General features: G+C 43.1%; 1 protein-coding gene across 4 annotated transcripts in view; it reads right to left on the bottom strand.

The window, feature by feature from the left end:
- Positions 1–10478, bottom strand: part of GRIA2 (glutamate ionotropic receptor AMPA type subunit 2) — a 77742-nt gene extending 67264 nt beyond the window's left edge. For all 4 annotated transcript variants that reach the window (XM_065736242.1, XM_065736243.1, XM_065736240.1 and 1 more), the window contains exons 1-2: positions 10324–10478; positions 10090–10230 (exon numbers count right to left, since the gene is read on the bottom strand). In XM_065736242.1, coding sequence (XP_065592314.1) covers positions 10090–10230; positions 10324–10411 — 229 coding nt within the window. In that variant the 5' untranslated portion in view covers positions 10412–10478. The remainder of the gene's footprint in view (positions 1–10089; positions 10231–10323) is intronic.
- Positions 10479–20437: the final 9959 nt, after the last annotated feature.

A 20437-nucleotide genomic window follows, 5' to 3' on the forward strand; every position in this document is an offset into this window, starting at 1 on the left:
CCCACTGTATGATGGCATATTTTAAAATATTGCCAGAAGCCAGAGAAAAATATTTGCACATTGAAAAGTAGTTAGAGTTTACTTAATCTTACACTTTTAGGAACAGCTTCCAGTTTACAGGACTCTAAACACAAAAGATTAAGAGAACATATTTCCTCTATCACCTCATACTATACTTGAGAGCTTGAAAAAATAAATTCTAAATATACGTCCCTACTGTAAGAACCAAGTGCTTGCAACCACAGCAAAGAGCACGGCCACACAGGGACTGAAGAGCTGTTTTCCAGTGTTACAAGCTGACTTTGACTATTTTTTTTTTTTAAGATGAACTACACTTTTATTATAAATCACAACTAAATGCAACTAAAAACAACCATTTCTCAAAGGGAAAAAAATTCATGAAGCACACAATAAGAATAGAGTTAATGGGAAAAATAAAGCAGTCCTTAAATGATCCCATGGTAGCAGGGCTTCTTAGCCAACCCCTGTGACAGCAGCAGCTATCAGCAGCAGTTAACCCACCTGGCCTCAAGGTAATTCAGACACTGAAAAGACAGTACACAAGATGAGAAAGGAAGTGGGGGAAGGAAGGGAAACTTGAAAATAGAATACATTGGGAAAGAGAAATATAGACCATCCCAAGTTGGAGGGGACCCACAAGGATCATTGAGTTTAACTCCTGCAGATGCTATAGTAAAAGGCAATGTGAACACAGAGTGACCCACAGAAGACAGAAACGGTGAAGGATATCTATATATCTCTGGTTAAAGATGTCAAGATAACCAGAGAAGGAATAATTTTAAAAGCCAAAGCACATACACAAGCTTTCAATCTAATATTCTCCATTCACTGGGATTTCTCTTAAGTCACATTTTTTAAATACACTCCAGAATAGCATTCCACTTTGTGAAGCAGAACAAGCAGCAGTCCAAACAATTTCTATCTTGACAGTTCCCAGAATTCCTGGAAGGTTTTGTTGTTACTGCTAGCTTTTAACAAACTATATTTAGGCCACTCAGTTGGTGCATGACAACCTCTAAGATCTGGTAGTATTGCCACCTGAGCAGGTGACATGATTTTAATAAAGAGTGCATCTTCGCATGAACAACAGACCCAGGAGCAATGCACAGCACCTCAGCCCTGGGCCAGAGCTCCTGCCCACATGCTTGGAGGTGGCAAAATACTGACCAGTGTGCTAAGTACCCTGGACCTTCAGGATTCAGCCCTGTAGGAGCTGTCAGGGTGAGTCAGATCAGCTGAAGAGTTATTTTGAAGGAAAACCAAACAAACCTATTCCTGCAGGCTGCGTAAGATTTTGCGATCACTGCTATTCCATGGCCCATAAAAAGGTGCAGACACACCACAACAAGGCTGTTATATTGATCTCTGTCTTGATGCTCTCATTTGTTATTCAGCAGCATATCACTACAGCCATTCACACCAATTTTCTAACTTCAAGGTTTAAAATGCTCATTCTTCATGCTCTGTATGAATAATCCAGATCTTTACAAGGCTACTTGTTTGTCAGCTTCCCTTTGAAGTTTTGCTTCCTGTTTCTAGCTAATGAAAAATCAGCAAATGATACAGCATATATTGCGTGCCTCTAAAGAGTGAGACGAACATGTTTTCCTTGCACACATTACCCTAAAACAAGCTTCCATTCTTCGTCTCAGCAATCCAGGAAAAAAAGGAAAAAAACAACCCAAGTACTTTGTTGCCATCACCTGCTTTCCCCTTCACAGAAATGGAGCACAATATGGACTAATTGTTTCCTACATAAAAAAAACGCAAAGAAATAAACAAGGCAATATTACTTTATCTGCTGACCAAAAGTAAAATATAATTCCTAAGACCAGTTTTCTATTCAATTATTCCAGCAAAGGCTTTGGATGAAGCAAGGTTTGCCTGACACAAGAACCACAAAGATGATCATAATGCTACAGTGTGATGGAAAGTACAGCAGTAATAGCAGGATGGCAAATCCCTAGGCTACAGCAAAGGAGAATAAGCCCAAACGCAGCAGCCACAGAAGCAAAGGAAGAAAATTCACCTCTGGTGGGCAGGGATCTCCTGTAAGACACCCCCACCTTCACTGCCAGCACTTAAATGACATCTGGGAAGGGGTGGATCCACCCACTCCATCACCTGAGTTCCTCAAGGTTAGCCCTGCCTTCCCACCAGGTAATCAATCACTGCTTCAGGCCCTGACTTTGCACCTCCACTACAACAGTGCTTCATAGAAAACACTGTCAGCAGCATCATAATCCTTAAATCCAAGGCCTATTAACTTAAGTGTCCATGAATGCAGCTGCCACTGCAGCCAAATGAAATCTCTACTCACATAGTCCTGTTCACACAGAACACGCATGAAACCCCCCAACTTTAAAGTCCCTACTCTGTATTTAATCTAGAAACAGAGATGCCACCAGGGCCACCGGAAGAACAAACACCACATTGCTCAGAGTCAATACAGCTCAAAATGAAGTGTTAATTTCCCCCACCTTCAGTATACAGCATAAAACACCAATTGTAACTCCAGACTAATAATGAACTCATTCAAAAGAAAAATCACAATACAATCCTGACTTTTTTCTTTTTTAACCGTTTCCATATAAGGATGAACAGATCCACCAGAACATTTCAATATACTGGAGTACACTGGAAGTACATATTTATTTGAACGACTAAGTCACGATTTAATATAAGCCACACCTTCCACTACAAACACCAACTAATTAAGACAGTACTCAACAGTCTATGAAGACATCAGAACTTCTAAAAGTTGTTTGGGTGCTTACGGCCATACTCTTTCCTCACAAGACTGAGGAAGTGATTGAGATTACAAAGCCCACGTACCAAGCACTGCTTTGCATGCTGTGGTGACCCACAGCTTGCCAGATAAGCCACAGATAATGGTACCATTTGCATACATATATTAATTCAACCTTCCACACCATAAGAGATGAAGGTAACAAAATGAATAACACCAAATGGTATTGTTAGTCAAGATATTTTAAAGCTGGCCTAATTAGAGTATCAGGATGGAAAAGAGACAATCAATATAAGGAGAAATGCTCACCTGTCTCCAAGGATTGAGACTCCCAGGGAAAAACTCCACAAAGGAAGGAACTCCAACAAGAGACCTTTCCCCAGTGGTGGTCAGCCCTTCAATGGGGTCTGGGAGAGGTGGAATCAGATTCTACCCCTTTCAGTCACACGGGTTCATTGCCTTCACCTGTGCTCCTGCAGCTGACTCAGTGCTCACCTCAGGTGATCCATCAGTGGTTCAGGCCCTGATTCAACAGTTCCCATATTCACACTCATAAGAAGACATTATGAGTTTCCAAACTACTGCATCAGGTTTGCTGAACAAATGTACCAAGCTAATTGTTCTGTAAAGGGACTCTTCAGTCACTCTTTCCAAGATTTCAGCATTATCCACTCTCTTCAGATGAAAGCACCTGAAAGGTGGGTAGATGTAGGGCTGTGAACAAAACTAGAAAATAATACTGCAATTTATAGCGTGCAGTGGCCCAGTTCTCATCTACTTCCCGAGTTCTCATGTCTATCTGATTCTTAAGTGTCATGAAATTATATAAAAATTGTTTTCAGGTGTTCATTTAAAATGGCTTGATATTTTTTAAGCTGTGTGTGCGTCTGGCTAATCAACATGTGTTGACCGAGCAATTATTTAAACCAGCAGATACATAAAAATTGATTTTTTCCAAGTTTTGTTTTCTTCTGTACTTGATTATAATAAAAACAAAGAGTCTTTGTGCTCCTGAAACCCAGAAGTTACTTTTTCCCCTTTCTGCATCAGGACAGAAGCAAAATTACGAACATTTTTTTAATTCCCACTAAAAACAGAAGCAGAAAAAAGGCAGAAAAGTGACAAAAACAAAGACTGTGCCAAACCGGAACAGCCTGGCACTCGGAGCATCCAGCTACAAGAAAGGCAAAGAAGTGAAATTCAGGCCCTGCTACGGACAGGGTATGAAATAAAGGGTTAAATCTGGGATGCTTCTCCTTGCCACCACTGTGATTCTGTTGTGGATCCAGGCAGCTCCTGCTGCTAGTGAACTGCTGTAGCTTATGTCAGTAGGAGCTTGGGATACACTAGCTATGTAAATCACTTACCCTACTTTTCAGATCCAGCTGGAACACGCTCCCTAATAGCATGTCTGCACAATCGTGCAGGAAAGGCTTGCTGCTTGCAGGTCCCCATGTCTGTGCCAAGACCCCCTGGGAAGCTGTGCTAGCGAAGTGGAATAGAATTTGCTACGTTCTGAGAGTGAAAAACAAGAACAAAGATCAGTGCTATGGCTTGGAAGCCATTTTGTCAGAAATAACTCCTAACCAGTACCACTTGAGGACTACTGAGTGTAAGCGACTCTTAACACCCTCGATTTCTAACAGAGCAGTTGAGGAGACATTCATTGGGTTGAGCTCATGGCACTGTTGCTGATAGGACCTCTGAAAGCAGCCCTCTCTGCATCGACGATGAGGAAACCTCCATATCACCTATCAGATTGCTGTTTGGGTTGAGTGTCACACTGAGTGCTCATGGCATTCTGTCACTTGCCATTGTGTAAAAGAAAATCAAGCTCACATGACTCGCAAGAAGCAGAGGCATCTTTCCCTCTCCAAATGATGCTCTGAACTTGTAAAAGCACACACTTACACTGCGAACAAATGAGAGCCCTAACCAATGCAGCATCAAATCACATGCAGCATTACATATGTGAAATTGAACTAGCTATGCTATCCCACCTTGAGACAGTTCAAGCGTGTGCTCACTTACTTACCAATTTGGTATGTATTACAGCACAAGCCACTGTCTCTTACTGAACTCAGACACTCGGTTCTGTGAGTCTGTATTTAGGAGTCAGGGTCAAGGTGAACACTTCACTGAGTTGTGTCTTATCCTTTTCTTATTCATAAAAAAAAAAAGTCATTCTGCAAAAGGCTGCCCATTCTAAGCCACAGACACAAGAGTACTCTATTTCTTTGTCAGCGATGAAAAGTGCAAGCCTATGTGCCTTCTGCAGTTAAGTAATGAAAATACTATCTGGAGCCCAACAAGTCACTCAGGGGCTGGCTGCAGCCATCGGTAATTCAGTTACAAACCAAGCACACAAAGCAATCACACACACATTTAACTTAATGAATACAGACCAGAATATCCTTCTCTGATACCAAATAAAAGAGATTAGAGTTGAAATAATGCACTACTTGTGTCCTGTTCTGTCACCTTTGGCGCCACTGCTTGTAACATTTCAACTATGAAAAGATCCTATTTATTTCTGGGATGGGTATGGGAAAAGGTGGGAGGAGATAGCAGTAGTCAAAGCTGAACCTCACCTCCTCGCAGAACAATAAGCATCTTCTTTCTTGTTAAAAGTTTGAAGTCGCTCATGAAATGGTTAGGTGTAACTAAGAGTATTAAACACAGACAAAATCAAATTTAGGACAGACTTAGTCGTTCTCTATATTTGTCTCCCCAGTGGGGAAGGAAAAAAGGTCATCTCCCCATAAACGCCCTGATTCAAGCACCTTTCTTAAAACAATAGAAAATGAAGGTAAGTGAATAAACGAAAGAGCTCCTACAGAATTATTTTTCAAGACATCTATACTACCCAGTAACAACATTAACCAAGCCGAACGAAGACAAACCAATAAAAAAAGCCTCCAGTACTTCAGCACAGTGACTAATTTAAGGAAGTGCAGCATGGCTCAGCTCAACATTTGGCTGTTTAAGGTCTGCTTTCACTCCTTACTCTTTATCCCTTTTAAAACGTGCACTCGCTGTGTGTTCGTCTGACGGTTTTCTTCTCACTCCATATTGTATATCCATAAAGAATTCATTACCAACAGAACTTTGTGTCTTAAATCAAGGCCCTTTTCCAGTTTTAATGTTACATCTAATGTGTACTTGTAGCCAGTACAGATTTTGCAATGAACTGATTAAAAACAAAAGTAAAGACTTCGATACGAAACAGTAACGGTGCTGTACAAACCTATGTGTTTCTTATAAAAACATGCAGAAACCTATAGTGCCAAAGGAATTAACCCATCATCTGTGGTCTCCTAGAAGCAGATGTCACTGTACGCGTGTGATAAACACAATGAGCTGTGGAAAAATCCTCTGCATCCCATGTTCCAGTTAATTGTTCTGAGAGAATCCCATTCCCATACACATAACTGCAGTCTGATATATGCATCTAAAATGCTCATGTTTTCAGTATTACTTTCAGTCTGACCTGGTATTCTTTGCCTTCAGCCCTGGGGATGTTAGTTATGGAACACAGGCATGATCTTTCAATATAATATATTACCAATTCATGCTCTCAATTCACTTATAGGGGTGAGAACTGACTTAAAATGATTAATCTTGAACAGTAAGAGCTCTGAGACAACCCTCTTCAGAAAACGAGCAGTGGAATCCTCTTTTTGCTTTATCTTGCATCCAAAACAATTTTTCAGTGCATATATAAAACTACATATGTATGTATATTTGTGACTATATGTAATATAAAGACATACATACAGACATGCATTTATGCTTATTGTGCGTTCATTCCTCCTTTCAGTTTCCTAAATATTAGCACAACCAGAATATATTAGAAATTCTTGCATTTAAATTTACCTTTCCCTAAAGCAAACATCCTTTTGGTCAACCACAGAATAACAGCTGAAGCATTCTTGCAAAGAAGGTGCCTCACAAATTAACTTCTGCGGGTTATCTTAATTTTCTACGTAACCAATAGGAAATCTGTCTGTTTCAATGTGTTCTCAAGGTAACAACACATTCCCAGATATTATGCACTTCCCTAGTAATTACCAACTGTTCAGAAAGAATGAAATCTACTGAACTGGTCTTAACTGTCAACAATATTTTGAGAACAAGAAGCCTGAAAAAAGAGCTGAAGAAATCAGCAGTATTACTTCATGAGCTGGTCCTAGGTTTAGTATGTATAACACACTGGGGAGTACAGAAGTCTTTGCCCGTATAAGAGTGAAGTACATCCTCAGCCATGTGCACAATCAATTGTCCTGTGAAAGCTGGTGTAAATTAAAGTTTTCATCAGCACAAATCCATGTTTATATATTAAAAAGAAATAAAAGCATGCATAAGCACGGGAATTTATTGAAGAAGTTGACTGATGTATCGGTTGATTTCAGAGTTTGGTTGGAATTGATATACTACTCACAAATTGCTTTTAAATAAAATTCATTTCGAGGTTTATAAAGATAAAATATATGTTCACACTATATTCAAAACTGTGTGGCAGTTTTTCACTTTAGATATACGGACGACATCAATGCAATAATCACACAATAAAAATCTGAGAAGTTGAGCAGCCAAGGCAAAGCTTTCACAATTGTATCACACGTCTGCATGAAAATTCCCTGTGAGCCAGGAGCAAAGAGACCCAGCAGGGACAGCACAGTCACACAATAGATACCCCAGGTTTCTTCAGGTATAACTCTCATGGTTGGAAAAACGTTCAAGCTTGATTTTTAAGGGAGAAATGCTTTTAGAGCAGCAAAAGCATAACAGCTGCTATTTTAAGGTACAACCTGCAGGAAAGATGGTATTTTATTACAGAAGCCCATTTGATTTTGTCCATTTTAATCACAAGGGGGTAGAGAAATTTAAGGAGCACTCCCTGAGCCTGAGAAATGTTCTATAGTGAAAAGGAAATGAGAAGGACCAGGAACAGGAATGAATTGAAACGTAAGCATTTAACAAATTCCTCCTTTCCTCCGAAGTCGGTTTTAATCACTCGCTGGAAAATACGTCTGTGCTCAGTCCTAAGGAATTTGAATTCAAATAAATACATCTGAACTTATTGCATCTTTACCAGCACCAGGTATATTTTGGCTTAAGCTTTAACTATTTTGCATGCTATTCCTTTGAGGATGCTATCTCTAGCATTATATTCCAAAATGGCTGGGAAAACCTGTGTCATGACTCACAAGTTGCAACATGCTAGATATTCATACGTTTTCTAAGCTGCTGGTTGAAGATATAATGAAAGGGTCTAAGGTTTATGCATGAATCAGCATCCCCTTGTCACAATGTCATGGTGCAGTGATCCCTGCAGAGCTGTAGGACTTGATTTAAGACAGAAAAGCTCAACGCTGGCTCTTGAGCCAGCAGAATTAAACATCTCAGATCATTCATACATTACCTCTGTGCTGAAACTGCTGTATGAAAACCTCGTTGGGGTTAGGAAGGCTTCATAGTACTCCACAGGAGACTTCTCTTTAGGTGACTCCAACATCCTAAAAATACGTGCATACGTAACACAGCTATCCCCGTTCAGGTTGGATGGTTTAGAGGAAAGTATTCCGTCTTCACTAGGTTTATTCTTTTGATGGAATTAACGATTTTTTAATGAAAATCTGATGCTGCTGATCGTCAGCACTTCTCCAGTTAGCTCAGACTCAATTAGCTGGAGGAGAGTAAAGTGCAATTTTTGGACACCACCCAGTTCCCCGTGAATGCTGTACCTCAGCTGCTACAAGCCAAGGTTTTGATAAGAGTGAACTGCCTTGCTAGCATGTGCTCCTGTTACCCAGCTCATCTACCCTCTCAATCACTGTGAGCTCTCAAAGAGGATTAAGTGCAAGCCGTTGCTCTGGAAGCACGTAATTACAATCACGGCAGCGAACAGCTCTCCTCATCGTGCCACCAGCCTGCAGAAAGCACCTTCATCACAAACACGAAGCCTCCCGATGCTGCTGCCCTGTGAGGTGTCCAACTGCTATCAGACAGCAGCAGTGACCCCTACTCCCCAGGAAGGCTGGGGGGGGGCTGGTTGGGGTGGTGGGGCCCCTGGTGGCCGCCGGCTGCCACCTGCTGGCCAAGGGCCCATAAGGGGAAGGCATGGGGAGGGGCAGTGCTGGCACCGCACCGCAGCACTCACCGCGTTGCTTCGGGCAGAAGGAGGTCAGTGCCTGTGCCAAGGTGTGAGCCCGCTGCTGCTTAAGGGAAATCAGTGAAATAACCGGGGCACGCGCTGAGGTGTTCGCGCTTCGCGTTTCTGTGCCCTTCTTGGCACTCAGTTGTTGAGTTTTGGGGGTGAGCTCCTCACACAGGACCCTCGAAATAACCATCGGCCAGTTTACGTGATAAACGAGAACGACTCCCAGAGAAGAGATAGAGGGGAGGGATAAAATGGAGCCTCCTTAACCACTCGCACATGCAGCGCTCTGAAAATTCATCAACTGCTGAATTTTGCTTCTCGCCTTCAGAATTCCCTTCCCTCCAACCACACCTTCCTTGGGAGGCAACCAAGGGAATACTGCCGTCCCTTACAGCATACGGTTCCCTTGCCAGCCAAACCCCACCGCCAAGGCAACCTCACTCAGCCAGCAGCAGCATCTGAGGTGCACAAAGTGCACCCTGCAATGGAAGCCCTGGACCAGGCTCAGCTGGAGCAGAGCCCTCCTGCCTGTTACCCTACAGCTGGAGCACAGCCACCCAGGGAAGGTGGCACAGGTCAGGAACCAGGCAGCTGTGCTCACAGGCTCGCTCTCTGACACAGGCACACACGGGGTGGAGGAGGCAGGACAGAGCTGCCTTGCAGGAAAACCTTTTCCCACGTTTTCCGCAAATGGCTCTTGAGGATGTCACCCATTTCCCAGCGCTGAGGAGCACGCCGGAGCCATCATCACGGCGACACAGAACGCCAGCGAGCACGCTACGCTTCACTTGGCTGAGCATCTCAGCCACGCACACGGCAAATCCTCGTGCAGAGCTCCATCACTGGAGCCCCACTCCTGCACAGCCGGCTCAGGGCTGCCTTCGCACAGCTGGAGCCGGAGGAGCGACGCAACGCCAAGATACTTCAGCACCCCACCACGGGGGACAGGGCAAGGAGCGCTCCTCCGGGGCCACGCACGTGCTCCGCACCCGAGGCGGAGCCGGGCAGCATCCCCGCAACCCCGGCGCGGTAAGATGGCTGACGGCGCTCGGTGGGGGCGGCGGGCTCCATCTTTAAGGCTCCTCCGGAGCTGCGCACGGAGACCCCTCGGCCGCCTTCCCCCGGGGTGCCGCTCGGTCCCTGTCCCGCTACTCACAGGCGTTGGTGACGGCGAAGCTGTTGGCGACCTCCAGGTTGTCGATGTGAGGGGTGAGCCTGAATTCGGACGTGGAGAACTGCACCATGCCCACCCGGAACGCGCTGTACTCCTGGTCGGCGCCCCTCGGGAACAGCCCTCCTGCGGGCAGACACGGGCATCAGCCGGAGCGGGAGGAAAGAGGGGGGGGAGGGGGGGGGATGGGGGGGGGGGATGCGCGGCGCGGGCACCTACCGATCTGTATGCTGTTGGAATGGGCCCCCCAGATCAGTCCCCACCACACGGGAGCCAGGCAGACAGAAATATGCATAATCTTTTGCATTGCCAGGAAAAGGAGAGCATCCACCAAGCCACGGAAAACGGCCCTTCCGTCCGTCCGTCCGTTCGTCCGTCCGTCCGTCCGCGCTTCGCAGCCCGAATTAGATCCTCCGGGGGCGGAGGAGGAACCGAGAGAGGGAGACGCCGTTCCCGAGCTGCCGCCGGTCCCGATCCGCTGCTGCCGCCGCTCCGCTGTCCGTCCCGGCTCCGGAAATGAGCCGCGTGCCGTCGGCGGCGGCGCCGCTGCGCTCCCACTGCTGAGCGCGCCCGGCCCGGCCTTGCGCGGGCGGGGACGCTCGCGGGAGCGCGCACCCCGCGGCCCCGCCCCTCCGAGCGCGGGCACGCGGCGGCGTTCAGTACCGCGGACAGCGCGTGGGAGGGCAGCGCAGTCCCCTTACCCGTATCGAAAGAGGCTGAAATGCAGCAAAGATCACGGCTGGAATGATGTATTTTAATATTTTACAAGAAAAGATGGGAAACAAAACACAAACAAACAAAAAAAAACTCACAAAACCAAACACCTTTTTGCCAGTGCACATTCTAGCTGCATTGTGAACTTAAGTATTCTTAAAAACAAAGCTGCAATGCTGCCAGCTGAACTCTCCAAAAACCCCATTCTTTGGACTGATTGCCTTTAAAGGCATGGGAAGGATTTGAATCCCTCAGCTGAGGTATTTTCCCTCGAGCTGTGTCTTAGAGAACAGCACTATTCCACGCACACATCAAGACCTTCGTCACAAACACTAAGAGTCACTGATGCTGATGTATGTTTCATCTGGTTAGGTAGTAAAATGTGACTTTATTACTTCCTCCAGCCTGTGTACCGATGCTAACCTGAGTCTGGATTCTGCTGCAGCAGGCACTACACGGGCAGGCAGACTCACCTGAGTCACATCTGAGACCTACAGAACATGAGGTCACAGTTAGATCGTGTAAAGTGACCTGAATAACAAGTTATTTACCAATTACAGCTGTTTTTTGTTGGTTTATTTATTTATTTATTTATTTTTGACAGCTTATCTGTGGTGAGGTAATAACTGCCAGGCAGCCACAGCAGACACCAATCTGGCCACTGATTTTCTACATCTCCATTAAAGAGCTCTGTGTGTGTATGTATACATCATGGATAATGTGTGGACCATGTATTTGCATAACATTCCAGCTTTGTCACATCAGAATATGCAGAAAAATAATGTCAAGTTGGTAGTTATGTGGCCATATGCTGGCGTGACAGTAAAAAAAATAGATGTTTTCAGCTGAGATGAGTAACTCCAAAAGGACAGCATGGGCTAGTGAATCAACGAGAAAACAGTTTAATCAGAATTTATTAACAAGGAAAAAATGCTAATGATAAGATAAGGCTTTCTTCAGTAGTCCATTTTTTACAAGTCCTATGCTAATTGGAAAGACATAAGAGGGCAATGGAGAAAAAAAAATAGAAATTTACAGTTGATAATAATTTATGAACATGTACTAAGAATAGACATACTCATTAACACTGCACATACAATAAAAATTAGACCGCATTACTGGGAATTATATCGAGTATTTATTTATTTATTTCTCAAGAGAAGCAAAAGAATCTACTAAGAACTAAGTAAGGACTGTAATCTTAAAACAGATTAGATTTTCATATGCATTCTCCTAAATCCTCAATAAAAGCTCATGTAAAAATGCATTAGTTCAGAATCTGAACAAAGCATCAACAGGGGAACTGTTAATAATAAGCATCAATCACTTGTTGAAAGGAACATAGCAGTGCAATAACAATGAAAACAAAGACAGATGACAGAAGGCCAGATATCCAATAATAAGATGTCAACCCCCTAAAAAGGCTAAGTACCCAATCCTGATTTCATAAAAGGTCTGGGAGAGATTTACTACCTATTGCAAAGAGCGCAGGATACGATCATGGCTGTATTTGATCTAGTAGATTCCAGTAGATGATAGTCTGAACACGCAGCAGGGGCTGCTGAGGAAGCTAAAAGGGCTAACTAACCTACGTACTAGTCCAAAATAAATAGGATTTTATCTGGAACATGTATCCTCAGTGATTCATCCTGGCACACAGCTGGCTGAGATAGGGGCTGCAATGCAAGGAAATGTTCATGTTTCAATAGGTGCACAGAGGATGTAGACAGACACTTGGGGATGACTAAAGAAGGGAAGATCTTAGCCTCAAAGTCTGAAACGTAGTGCTCACTTCACATATTTACCAGTCAGGAACGTCTGTGGAGTACATGCCTTAGTATGCCAAGTACATGCTTGGCAAGAGCTCAGATTAAACAGTTCTGGTTGTCCCATGTGGCCTTACCTTCTTTGTTATACATGCTTGGGGTAATTTTCACAGCGAAAATATTTATCAGAAGAAAAGTGATTTGAACTTGACATTTTTGCACAAGACCTTGTGAATGAACCCTTTGATTCCATGGCTGCTTGAGTTCTTCCCTACGCAAAAATTATTGTCTTTGGATTTTTGAAATCTGAAAAACCTCTTCAAATACCACTAAATGTAACTAAAAAAGCAAATACCAACACAAGTTTTGAGTTTCAGATCTTCCTTAAATTGTTTAGTCCCATATGTTCATGCTGTATCTCAAGAGTCCTTTTAAAAATAAAAAGTACATCCCGATCTCCCATGCTCATTCTGCTTCCTCTGCTGATTAACAAACATGTCCTGTTCTCATTAACAGTATATTAACCTGGTGATGATTGGCACTAAGAAATAGCTTATGCTAACTACTATGATGTGATTCTGCTGGAAAGAGTAGACATCTCTACGCAGTGGTATAAATAATGTGAAATAATTAGTGATAATCAGGAAATTTAAGTTCCTTTTGCTCTATAGCTTTTGCTGCGGCTTGTTTAGCTGAACAAATATGAGGCATTTATAGTGAATTGGGATTTATTATTATTCATTATATTTATGTGATCTACTTGCATTATTGCTATTTGCAAGAAAAGTTAGATTTATTTTGCAGATAAAATCCCATATGTATAGAGCTATCTATGTGCGTAGAAAATCTGCTACTGATTACTTCAATATTTCCTACTTTAGCACATGGTATTATTAAGTCCAGAAAAGAAAACCAAAAGGAATCCCTTCAGATTAGATTATGCATATGAAACCTGTGGCTCCTGTCGAGCAGTATCTTCTCCTTAGAAGTGCCAAGACCTTCCCATTCCTTCCAATGGGATAAAAACTTCCACTGCTTCATCTCAGTTCCAGGGAATACATTTCTTATTCTTGTTCTGCCTACATTCTACCTCTCCTCTTTCTTGCTGTCTTCATCCTTGCCTTGCTTTCCATCTGTTTCTCCAAAGCATTGCCATCAGAACCTTTTTTCCTCTCCTGTTATTTTGATTTTACCATCCATATTTCCCCTATGGAGTACAGCTAATTCAAATGTGTTGTATTTTTTTTTTGCTTTAGACGGCAACAGTCAGCCTTGATCCTCGCTCTTTTCATCTGCCACCTTTCCCATCTGTTCCATCAGCAGCGCCAGCCTTGACTCCAGCCTTGCTTTTTATTCTCGTCATGTTCTTATTCCTTTTCTGCACTGACATCTGTGATTGAAATACGAACCTTACACCCATCCTGCAGGTCAGCTGTTAATCACTGCAGTTCCTCTTTAAGCCTCGCATCCATTCTGCCACCTGTGAGAAATGCATCACTCATTATTCACAAAGAAGAGCCTTTTGGGGCTGACGAAGACATAGGACTTCATATACTGACGGCCCGTGCTCTGCTGAGGTATGGGAGTTTTCAAATAAGCTCTCTGTCTCGATTCTCTGAGTTCATAAACCACACACTAAAATGTTTAAAGGAAAATACAAGCCGATAAGAATATCACAATCATGGTGGTTTTCCATCCCAAAGCACGCCAGTGAGGATCAGCTCCCATTCCACGAGTTATCATCAGACTGATAAACCAGGTTAATATGTACCGTTGCCAGCACTACCTCTGTATATGCCTACCCAAATATTTCTAAGGGCTGCACTCAGCATTACGATCAGTAGGAAGTTGTTTCTGCCATTTTAGGAACAGAGCCCTTTTGCTCCATCCACAGCCACCTAGAACAAAACGCACTGCAGTACTCACCGAGCAAGTAAGTGAAAGTGCCATTTTGTTTCTTCTACCTGGGTGCTACCCTTCTGAGCCCTGTGGTAACACCAGAAGATGTGCAGGCACTTCTATGGAGACTGCTAGTCAAAGGCATAACCACTTCATACTGAGCTGGCAATGTAATATGGTTTTATTTGTCCTCAGGTAACTGAAAATTCGTTCAGAGATTATAAATAAGTAAATAGATAAAATAAAACAGTGTCAAGGTGGATGTATATTGTATAAAATGTAGATTTCTAAAAGTGAAACAAAAAACCCCACCCCAAACCTAATACTTCTTATAAGAAATAAAGGTGTTCATGTTGAGGACTTATTGCAAACACTGGTTATGTTATTGCAGTCTACCTTATTAAGATCGCTTCTATCATTCCATAGTTTGGTCAGGGCTTCCATCCATGGGAAAATAAAGGCTAAAGTGACAGTAAGAAATTAAGCACAGATCAATCAAGCATTCCGTTATGGGCTTTATAAGAAGAACAGGAAAAAAAGATATATCAATCATACAAAAATGTTTCAGCAGATGTTAAAGGAATTTATTTTCTGACACAAGTAAGTGAAAGACAAGTTATGCGGTTGTAAGAATTGCACTAAGGTAATCAAGCACTTAGCAAAATTAAAAGGAAAAAATGAAGTTGGCAGAAAACTAGAATTGCCTGAGACAAGATAATGATTCCTTAGTTCTCAAAATGCCCCACAGATATGAAGATATTTTTGTTTAATAACCCACTGTGGGCATTTTATCCTATTCTTTTAAAAAGACCATCAAAACTAGGAAATACCATTAAATGACCATTCCGTGAAATGTCAGTTACCTTGCCTTTATCTTCATGATCTCTAAGCAATAGAAATGTCCTTTGGATTCCCTGCTGACTTGTTTGACACCAGCAATTTTTTGAGAAAATCATTTTGTCAAAAAGTAGCCCACCGTGGAGTTATCACGGAGATGTGCAGAGTTGTGATCAACCAAAGTTTATTTTTAGCTCCGAAGAGCCACTCGAGTGGCTCAGCCCCAGAACTGGTTCACGGTACAGATAACAGATGTTTTTACTCTCACCTCCACATGGGCATATCCTCCCAGTGACTGCTGTGATAAAAGGCAGTGTTAACATCCAACTTTTACGGTAGAAAAAAGTAAAATAGTAAGGAAAACAAGCGGTTCTCACGAGGCACTGGATTCCACAGTTAGGACTAAAGCCACATCTACATCTCAGAAAATGACTTTCTTCTAATTGCTTGACTGCTTCAAATATAGGATTTAATGGCAGAGCTTACAGTGCATTTTCTATTTACAATATTTGTGGTATCAATAACAACGCAAATTGTGCTGCTTGTCCTTACTGAAACTTCATTTATTTTACAGAGGAAGGTTGTTGAGATTAACAAAATGAAGTCTCTTCATGCTCCATGCTTGGTGAAATCTCACCTTGTTGTCAAGACCCGCCTACCTGTGCAACCTGGGCTAGGGAGCTGCTTTGGCAGGGGGTTGGACTCAATGATCTCCAGAGGTCCCTTCCAACCCTTACAATTCTGTGATGCCGTGAAGTGCTGGCCATTCTCAGTGTCTATTTAGTCACCATTTAACCTGAGGCTTACCTTATTGCTTTCAAATTGCACTGCCCAAACAAGATGCATGCAGAGCGAGGATGTGTGCAGATAGCTGGGTCCTCGGCACTACTACACATCTGGCTTCCTGTCACCATCCTTCAGCGTACACAGCAAGCTTAAAAAAAGCCTTAAAAAGCTGTGGTCCAGAATGCTACATTTTGCAGCACCACTTTCTTCACTATTTTATGTTAATTACAACTGATCTCAATACACCATCTCATTGGGACAGCAGCTTGGTGTTGACAAACGATTGTGTGATACCTATGGAACAGAAGTAAAGTGAAATGGATGGAAAACATCACTCCTTCCGGGCCCCTGAAAGCTCTTCATTTGAGTGTACGCCAGCCTTCCTTCGTCTGAAGAAGGTAGCAAGCTATCTGTGATTAAGATAAATGGGTGGAATTTACTTTTAATTTCCTGCATATAAACCAGTCCCCATTGATTACATCTACACTGGTGTGGATTTATTGTCCTATAAATGAGAGACTGTATCACCTAATCTGGGATTCCTATCTCAAGGATAACCTCAGAAAATATGTCCATGCTTTTTGTTACCCAGTTTATGAGAGACATTTCTTTATTAGTAGTCAACTTAGTGATATAACTACAATAGAGCATTGCTAATATTAACAACCTGGTAAAATAATACCAACTAATGACTGTTTTTTCTTTACAAAGAAGTAGCTATTGACTATATTACACACCACATTTGTTCTGAATGTGCAATTTCCTCCAGCCGTGATTCCATATCCGCTGGCCCACATAGTTGACCCAATTCTATGGGAGGGGATGGCTTATTTTGCAGAGGACTGGAAGAAAACAACACAGTATAATGTTGATATACTTCAAAAATACTTGCCGAACAAGAATATTAAAAGTGGGAAAGGATAATACCATTGCATCATTAAATACTGAGAATCTATTTTCATGAACACTTAGTCCTAAGAACACTACTATACTATGTGTGGACATGCGTGCATGTGTACATCTAATTCTAAATGTACCATTTTAGAATATACCTTTTTTTTTTTTCTGCAGGTTCTTCTGTAGAGTTTGCATCTGAGGAAGGGAGTGTTATGATATTTTAAGGAAGGAGTAATATTAAAAGGGAGGAACATACACATAAAGGGAGTTCAATTCTCCTCAGAGAGTACAGCAGAAACAATTATACAGCAAAACCAGTGTAAATGATGGGGAACGTCAAGTACCTGAAATGGGAGGCAGACCACCTCAAGAAACGTAGAGACAAATACAGATATTGCTTCTGTCTGTGACCACAACTATTCTTAATGACTGACATATCAGTTATAATTATTTGTGTGCATCACAATAGCGCCTTAAGGCAGTGTACAAGATACAGCAAGAGAACATTTTCAACCCAGCCAGATCCAATCTTAACAAAAGGCCATTAGCTGAACAGAAAGTAGCACTGCTACCATACTCAGTGCAGCAGAAGGTAAAAAAAGCCAAGGACATAGATTGCCAGATTTGCACAGGAGGTCTTGGGGAGAGAGCCCTGTCTCTCTGTAGGTACTGGGTGAGATGCTTAGCTACAGGCCCTCGCTTGGGACTTTCAAGACTAGAGGTGTTCAGACTTACGCTGTGTGGCAGTGTGCCTTCAGTCATGCACTGCATGCCAGCCAGCAGCAGTCACCGTGCTGCTCAGCCGAAGAAAACGTCACTTCATGAGCTGCAGTCATGTGGTGTGACCTGGTAGGCAGCACACGCTGCAGAGGAGCATTCTTATACAGCTCAGGTACAAGGTCACTACGGACCCTTGTCACCCAGTCACTTCCATAACTCTGTTTGTTGGGTTGCACACTGGAAACTACTGTAAGGTTCAATGCTGTTCTGCCTTTAAAAGACGGAATCTCCTTCCAGCCAGAATAATTTATTCCAATCATCAAAACTCATCAGCCTCTCAGCGTGAGTCTTGCATAAATGGATTTATTCCTGGCTGTTTCATTTGCACACTCCATGAAGTTTTTTTCCACCTATTTAATTTCATCAAGACATTCTTCATGGAGACTAGTAAACTCACTGCAAGAAAACGGTAACGTAAAGTACACTGTCTCCCTCTTATATCCCTTGGAAAAGATAGGATAAACTGTAGCACACTTTAACAACTCGTATACTTAGAAAAATTCCTGTTACCAAAATGGGAACAATATGGAAGCACATGATAAATAAAGCAATAAAGCATGCTTACGGGTAACAGATGATATCATAAAGTGCTGCCAAATTGGATATGGACTTTAAAGTCTCCCACGGTGAAATCCTTAATAGTCAGAATTCCACAGCAGTGGTATAAAATGCTCCCGTGAAACTGCAGTGTCTGGGAGTATTACTATGGTGCTGATGCTGTTATTTTTCTAAACAAAGTGCCTCTCTGTTGCAGAGAATGTCCAGTGGCAACAGTGATGAAGATGTCATTGCTAAGGCACAGGCTTTGGGAAGCACAGCTGTATTTTTTGGCCTCTGTTTGCAGCACATGCAGCCACCCAAGGCAGGTACAAAAGGCGAGGTTCATCTCTGTGCTCCTGTACAGCAGCCACGAGCACTCTGACAGCTGCAGATGCTCTGGAGCCATCTTGGCTTCATTATCCCTGGAAGAGAAGAGCTCTAAGACCAGAGAAAACAGGCAAGTACTTGTGCAATTAAATTCGGCAGTGGAGGGCCAATGCCACCCACTATTATATATGTGCACCTTTCCATTTAAGAAAGTTTCTTTAAAGAAATCTTCTCTTCTTTACAAAGTATTAGCAGATAAAGGTTAAAGCTTAATTCCATGAAGCTGATTACAGCTCATGGTGGATGCTGTATGCTGCTTGTATTTGCTTGAGAAGAAGAACAAGGCTTCTGCAGTCTCCTGACCCCGAAGCCCCTGCAAAAGGTTCAGCAGCCCACACAGCAGGACGTGTTGGCAGCACGAGCAGGAGGCTTTATCTTTGTGGATGGCAGTGGTACAGCAGCTTGACCTGCTGGACTCAGGAAGGTTTCCTGGACCCCAGAACGTCTTGACTTTGCTTCCCTACGTGAAAAATGATTCCCACCGTGATGTTCTTGGAAAGAAACAGACACGCACCTGAAAAAAGAACTGATCTACTGCCACAACCATGAAGGACTCATCAGTGGGAAACAGTTATCCAAAACTGCACCCTTTCTGCTTCACAGCCCTTGTGCTTCCTTCTCTCAAAGCATGTTGTGTGGCCTATTGCCACCCACACTGCCACCAGGTGAGGGAAGGGACTGCCCCCTCTGCTCCATGCTCTGCAGCCTCACCTTGAGCGTTGTGTGTGTGCAGGTGTGGGTGCCACAACATCAGAAGGACATAAAAATATTAGAAAGCATTCAAAAGAGGATTAGGAAGATGGTGAAGGTACGAGGAGCAGTCCATTGGTTTGTTCAGCCCAGGGAAGGCCTGGTGGCAGCTACAAGTCCTCACAGAGAGCAGAGGGGAATGAACAGGCTGCCCAGGGCAGTGGGCACAGACCCATGACTCTAGTGCCATAATCCAATAATCATTACCAGTGTTAGTCCTTTAAACAGCATGGCTCTTTTAGGGTATAGTCTTGTATGACTAAGATGCAGCAGACAATCTCCTTCATGCTCAGATGGCCAAATCCCACTCACTCTTTTACACTTGCATTGGTTCAGCACGATGAGTTTCATTTTTGGCACTCCCAGTGAACACTTCTGTCAGAACACGAAGTTAAATATGGCAGAAGTGCCTCGTGACATCAAGACACATTTTACAGCAGCATCTCCTGCATCATTAGTGGAAGAAAACAATCCAGCTCCATCTGACCATGCGTCACATGGAGTTCATCTATATTACACAGGCACGAGCTGGGAAACATCCCTGTGAGCTAACTTTAAGGGCAGCAGTAATCTGTGTGGGGGTTAACACCAAATTCAGCTTGTTTTCCTACACCAGCAGGTAGGCTTCCCTGCCTCTGCTCACGTTGCCATGGCTGCATTGCTAGCAGCCCCCAGACAGCAAGTTTAAAGCTAATTTGGGTAAGCCTGCGTTAGCTGCAGACATTTGAGGGAACTGCAGGGTAGATATATTCATAGCAGTGAAAGGTTTTCAAGAAGGAATTCAAAAGAGCCGTGTGACCTTGTTCTCATGTCTACCACTGTCACTGAAGGAGAGAGGACAGGTGCTTGGAGGTGGACAGGCAGTTAGTTTCCCAACTCAGTCAAAACACAAGGGCACGCTGCGAGCAGCACAGGTATCTTCCTACAGTGGGCACAACTGCAACGATGAGAATTTATCTGTTTAGGACTGAATTTTA

The sequence above is a fragment of the Cyrtonyx montezumae genome, unplaced genomic scaffold (genome assembly GCF_038088225.1).
Source record: "Cyrtonyx montezumae isolate F1298 unplaced genomic scaffold, pur_monq_1.0 scaffold_2, whole genome shotgun sequence".
In the NCBI taxonomy this organism is placed as follows: Eukaryota; Metazoa; Chordata; class Aves; order Galliformes; family Odontophoridae; genus Cyrtonyx; species Cyrtonyx montezumae.